At 36.3% G+C, this 6,102-nt stretch overlaps 2 protein-coding genes and 1 pseudogene across 2 annotated transcripts in view; 1 reads left to right on the top strand and 2 right to left on the bottom strand.

Annotated features, from left to right (window-relative positions):
* On the bottom strand, positions 255-1,203 carry LOC104783783 (cytosolic sulfotransferase 5-like). The gene has a single exon (XM_010508894.2). The coding sequence runs from the start codon at positions 1,171-1,173 to the stop codon at positions 424-426; it is 750 nt and encodes a 249-aa protein (XP_010507196.1). The 5' UTR covers positions 1,174-1,203; the 3' UTR covers positions 255-423.
* LOC104783784 lies at positions 1,969-5,131 on the top strand (annotated as a pseudogene).
* Positions 5,517-6,102, bottom strand: part of LOC104790762 (P-loop NTPase domain-containing protein LPA1 homolog 2) — a gene marked incomplete in the record, with an annotated part of 3,362 nt that continues 2,776 nt past the window's right edge. Inside the window, 1 exon segment of the mRNA XM_010504857.2 lies at positions 5,517-6,090. Within this exon segment, the coding sequence (XP_010503159.1) occupies positions 5,728-6,090 (363 nt within the window).

Genomic DNA, 6,102 nt, shown 5'->3' on the forward strand with positions numbered 1-6,102 from the left:
GGATCCTCCTCGATCGTGTTGGGGTTCAGACTTGTTCTTCCAGCTCGATGGCTCCTTCGGGTACATGCTCGGGTTTGTCCTTTTTTTCCCCATTTTAGGCTCTTAAGCACTTGTTTTCATCCAAAACATGCAAATGCAGAAATGCAACACCCTAAATGGCCTAAAAGTGAATTCCTACAATAAATGACCTAAAAATGCTAAGTTAAGGGTATGAACAATGCAAAAATGGACAAAAAAGGATGCTAAAAACATGCAAATTAGAGAGTTATCAATGTGAAAGTGGAAAATGTTATGGAAATTTTTTTTGTTCTTTTATTTTTAAGATCGTTGATTCTAAAGCTATTTGATTCTAAGATTCCTAAAAATATATGATATCAATATACAATTAACATATACTACTCAAAACTATAGAAGTCAAATTAATCAGATATATAAGAACTCAGCAAGTCTCTTGATCTGCTCACGAGGTTCTGCTTTCATCTCCTCATACTTCATAAAAAGCACATGATTGGGATCTTCTAAGCTTCCTCTCCAGTAGCTTAAGACTTGATCCCAAAAAGGTCCAAAAAGGCTGACTCCCCTACAAAAAGACTCAAACGTATCCTCGAAACTACTTATTACTTCATCGTTCATTTGTTTCTTACAAAAGAAGTGCCAATATGAAACCAAAGTGTCTTTCACGTTCCTGCACATATACACAATTTTACAAGTAGCATCTTTGAGACCTTCTTGCAGGGTATGTGATGGCATGTGTGTCGCAAACAGCCTCGGAGATGACGAGAACTTGGTTAGGTCCGGTTCTTCGCTATAGTAATAGAGATTCATCTCAAGATAGGGTACAAGAACATGCGGGTTATTATAAAGAAGAGGATGATGATGATCATGAAGAGAAGAGTATTTTGATCTATGAAGGAGTGCGAATGTAAGTGCTTTGAGCCAAGTTGTACCACATTTAGGGAACGAAGCAACGATGACATCGCTGTCTTGAGGCTTGAAGTTTTTTTGGAAACTGAGGACAGCTTGTAGAGCATGGTGAGTATACCAACATCCTTGGTACTTACAAACATCTTTTCCACTGGAGTCTTTGTCTGAAGGAAGTGAAGAGATGAGAGTCTTTGTTTCTTCGTTTAACTCTTCGTTTCTCAAGTTCACCGAAATCTTTTGCTCATCCATTACAAACGTGTTTTGATTCTAAAGCGAATATAATAATGAAGCTAGCTAGTAATATTTGGTTTTTTGTTAATCGATCATGGTGGTTGGTAGGATTTGTTGTGGTAGTGAGGATTTTTTTGGCTTGGTTGGTTGTAGTTTTGGAGTCTTTCCACAATCATATTTTGATCTAAATCCACATCAACCATACATATTTTTCAAGTCTACCGCCTATTTCTGTTTCTTCCTTTTTCGGCTGTAGAAACATGAAAACGTACTACCATAACTTTTGGGTTGTGGAAACTAATATTTATTTATTTATAAAAATCTTATTTAAAAACAATTTCACAAGTACCCTAACTTAAAAACTTTATGTTAAACATTAGGAGCCATCAAGCTAAAAATAAGATTGCGTTTAATTGGTTTTAGTTTAAGCCCAACATTGTAGGAACTAAGCTTCTATGCCAATAAATATACATCAACCCTTCAAAAACTATTCAAGATACGACAAATTAGGTTCTGTAGAGCAACATGAACATTAGTTCGTCGACAGTGGAATTTACACTAGTATACTGTGTATACCTTTTAGGTGTAAATGAGTAATAATAATTTGCACCGCCGATTAAAACTCTTCTCATCACGTGTTTAGTGTTTAGAATGTAAACTTTACATACATATACATACATAGTTTTCTTCCCTTTGATCTATTTAACGAAACAGCACCGTTTTGGCTTTGTTGTGTCGCGCAACTCTCAACAAAGAAGAAACCTTTTATAAGTCGATCTTAGGGTTTTCTGCAATATTTCAGGAGACGAGATCATGGCAGAAACAGAGAGAGCGATACTAGGGTTCCTACAAAACAATGCGCAGATCCCTGATTCTGGTCAATTCTCTTCCGACCACAACCTTGACCATGATCAAGTCAAGAACGTCATCAAAAGGCTCCAAGCTTTTCGTTACATTGATGCTCAGGTACGTACTCTCTTTCGGCGTAATCGTAATCTTAGAGCTCTTGTATCCGTTTTTGTTCCGACAAAGGAGAGAACGTACAGGGTTCTCTATCATAATTAAAGAAGGTTAACTAAGTAGATTTTAATCTGAGTTATTTTATATCTACAGGAAATTACGAGGGTGACATGGGTTTTGACTGAAGTAGGAGAGAAGTATGCTGCACAAGGATCACCGGAGGTACAACTTTTCTTAGCTGTACCAGAAGAAGGTAGCATATCAATGGTTGAGCTCAAGGTATTCACAGTGGGATTTGTAACCTTAGTCATCATCATGCTATTAAGAAAAGAAAAAAAAAAAGGTCCTTAAAAATTCTTGCTAATTTTACAGAAAAAGCTAGGGAAATCGGTGGATTTTGCTTGGAAATATGCTAAAGAATACAAGTGGTTGGAAATGGAAAACAAGCAAGTCTCGAGGAAGGTAATTGTTAAAGACTGTTCTGAAGTTGTTAAGTTTAATGTTTCGTTTATTCTCTTTTTATCTCTTTGTTTAGATGTTTGGTTTGGTGTATCTTTGAATCAATTTAAGTCACACGTGTTCACTTTCGGTTTATTGTAGTCTAGTTACATCAATATCTCTCATCTCATGAGCCATATTTTATTGTAGGTTCAACATGTAGAAGATAAAGTGAAAAGAATGCTTCTCGAGATACAACAAGGGAAGGTTTGTATCATGTACATTAATTAAGTAGAGAGAATTCTATATATGTTGCTTTTGGCTTTATCATTGAGTGTCTCTTTCAGGTTATTGACAAAGACGGTATCAATTTTCTCAAAGGCAGAAATAAACTCATCAAAGAAGCGTAATTTGATTCTCTACTTTATCTTTTGTGTTTTGTTTAGACTATTTTTTATTATCAAGTTGTTTATATTCTTTCTAATTTTCCAGGAAGTGGAATGGGTTTTGTTCCATAATGAAAGGTCCTAACTATGCTCCCGAGAGAACGATAGTGTCCACCGATTTGACTCGAGAAAATCTACAAAAGTTTGTCCTATTTCCCTTGCCTCTTTTCAACTGTACTTATGTTAAAATTATTACAATAACATTGGTATGGTACACTGATCTCCTGCAGCTGGAAAGAGTTAGAGTTTAAAGAGTATAACTTCAATGCTAAAGGAGCTCCTGTTGAGGCTGGTCTTCTTCACCCTCTTCTCAAGGTAAAGCTGACAACAACAACAAAACTATTGTATGATCACTTTTGTTGTGTAGGCTTTTTTACTTAATAACAAACTTCTTAAACTCTGTCTCAGGTGAGGAAGCAGTTCAAAGACATATTTGTGAGACTCTTGGAATATATAATGTAGTTTTTCTTTCAGTTTTCTTTATTGCTGGTCAATGTTAACTTAATGGTGACCCTTCTGTGGTAACAGGTACGAGGAGATGACAACAAATAATTTTGTTGAGAGCAGGTATATATATAAGGCTTAAGGAGATATTATTAGAGACACTTGTTATTGCTATTTTTGTGTACTGATCTGAACCTGTTTCCTTTTAAAATTGTAGCTGCTGGAATTTTGATGCATTGTTCCAGCCTCAGCAGCACCCTGCTCGTGATTCTCACGACACCTTCTTCCTAAAACGTTCAAATCTTTTGAGTACTTAAATGCCTCGGTTTCTTGATGGCAACCCAATAGTATCTATCTAACTCTTATAAATCTTTCTTTGATTAATGTAGCTCCTTGTACGACAAGGACACTTCCAGAAGATTAGGTTGAGAGGGTGAAACGCGTTCATGAGTCTGGTGGATATGGATCAAGAGGGTAAATAATAATGACTTGTATATATATTTCTGGTTGCAACTAATTTTATAATCACTCTGATGATATGACCTTTTTGCATTGAAGGTATGATTGTGATTGGAAGAGAGAAGAAGCAAACAAGAACCTTCTCCGAACTCACACAACAGCTGTTTCTTCTAGAATGCTTTATGCACTAGCACAGGTCTGACTAGACTACTAGCATATAGGCATTTCAATTTTCAATTCCATAACTGTGTTCTGTTTACTAAATTTTTGTATCTGTCTGTAGAAACCTTTTGTCCCGAAGAAGTATTTCTCGATTGATCGTGTTTTCAGAAACGAGGCTGTTGATCGGACCCATCTAGCAGAGTTCCATCAAATGGAAGGTATATATAGTACTACTGATTAACTTCAGTTGGTTCGGTAACTTTTCATGAATTTGTCATATTAATGTTGTCTCATATTTTGATCAGGTTTAATATGTGACCGGGGACTTACATTGGGAGACTTGATTGGTGTATTAAAAGACTTCTTCGCACGCTTAGGTAAACGCTTCCTTAGTTTCGCTGTTTGGTACTCATACACTCGAGAGAGAAACAAAAATCTCATGCTTTTATGTTTTTTTAGGTATGCCAAAGCTGCTGTTCAAGCCAGCTTACAACCCTTACACTGAGCCAAGTATGGAGATCTTCAGGTAACTACTGATGAAAACTACGATAAATTAATAGCGTCTAGACTAAGATATTTTATTAATTTACCGAGACATAACCCTGTCTGTTGTTAATGGATTTCAGTTACCATGAAAAGTTAGGGAAGTGGGTGGAGATTGGGAACTCCGGAATGTTCAGACCCGAAATGCTTCGACCTATGGGTCTACCTGAAGATGTCCAAGTCATAGCTTGGGGTCTTGGGCTTGAAAGGTAATGATTTTTGAATTTCACCCACAAACAACCAAACAACATCTCATGTGTTCATTGCTGATATATATTTTTTTTCTTTTGATTTGTGTTCATAAAACCAACCAGGCCAACAATGATATTATATGGTATCGACAACATACGAGATTTGTTCGGACACAAGGTAACTACAATATGTTTTTCTTCTTAAAGACATTTTTAAGTTAGCCATTCCCTTTTTTTCCATTGCCATATATACTCAATTCCACATTTCGTTTTCTGTCGCAGGTGGATCTCGGTCTCATTAAACGGAATCCGATCTGCCGAATTGGAATCTGAGGGAGATTTTATTCTTGATTCAAAATCTTTGAGTCTTTTTCCTATCACCTCTTGTGCATACTCGACTTCAATTGCATACAATGCAATCTTACTTTTCCTATGTTTGTTTGGTTATTGATGTATGTATAAAAGATCGTGCTTAATGCCAAATACCTTGCAGAGTAAAATGATACATGAAATAATTTATAGCTCTACCCCTGGGAAGTATCAGTGTCATGTTTTAACCAGACAAAAGTTAACGAATAAGTACCCAAAATCACACATAATAGTTTTCACATAAAACCACATCAAAATTTTAGTGATTAGAAGAAACATTAACTAGGATTCTTTGGTAAGTAGTTTCACAAAAACCAATATAGAATAAGTAAAATGGTGCAGAAATGGATAAGATTAACAAATTTTATTTAAACACTTCAATCAGTTTTGGAAACCTAAGCTAACTGATAGGTTAAAAGTTGCTTAAAAGTTAAAACACAAAAAAAAAAAAGGAAAGGAAAAAAAAAACCGAAAAAAAAAACCGAAAAAAAAAACCAAAAAAGAAACAACACACACAGGTAAAGAGGTCACGATGCACTCAAGGAAATGGATCGGTCTGATTAAGCCAAAACCTGATCATCTATGGTTGAACAATGTTTCCTGAGAGCCGGAATACTAAGAGAACGTTTCCTCGTCTTTGCTTTATCCGAGGTGGGTACTCCCATTCTGTTCCCGTATTCACTTGTGAGCTCAAGGGATTCAGTTAATGGCTTGTTCGCTGTCCTGAGGAAGAGATCGAGGTTTTGGGAGTATTTGTCATCTTTGCTGGGCTTTGTAGCCTCGTTGTGATTGTTTTCGGACACCATGGAGATTGTGTCTCGAGATTCTTCTTCTTCGTTGTCTGTCCAGTAACTCTTGTCTTCCATTGCCAGATCATCGTACTCTTCATCTGACTTTGTCGATTCCTCATCCACCGATCCAACCTGGTTTAAGAT

This window comes from Camelina sativa, chromosome 4 (genome assembly GCF_000633955.1).
Source record: "Camelina sativa cultivar DH55 chromosome 4, Cs, whole genome shotgun sequence".
In the NCBI taxonomy this organism is placed as follows: domain Eukaryota; kingdom Viridiplantae; phylum Streptophyta; class Magnoliopsida; order Brassicales; family Brassicaceae; genus Camelina; species Camelina sativa.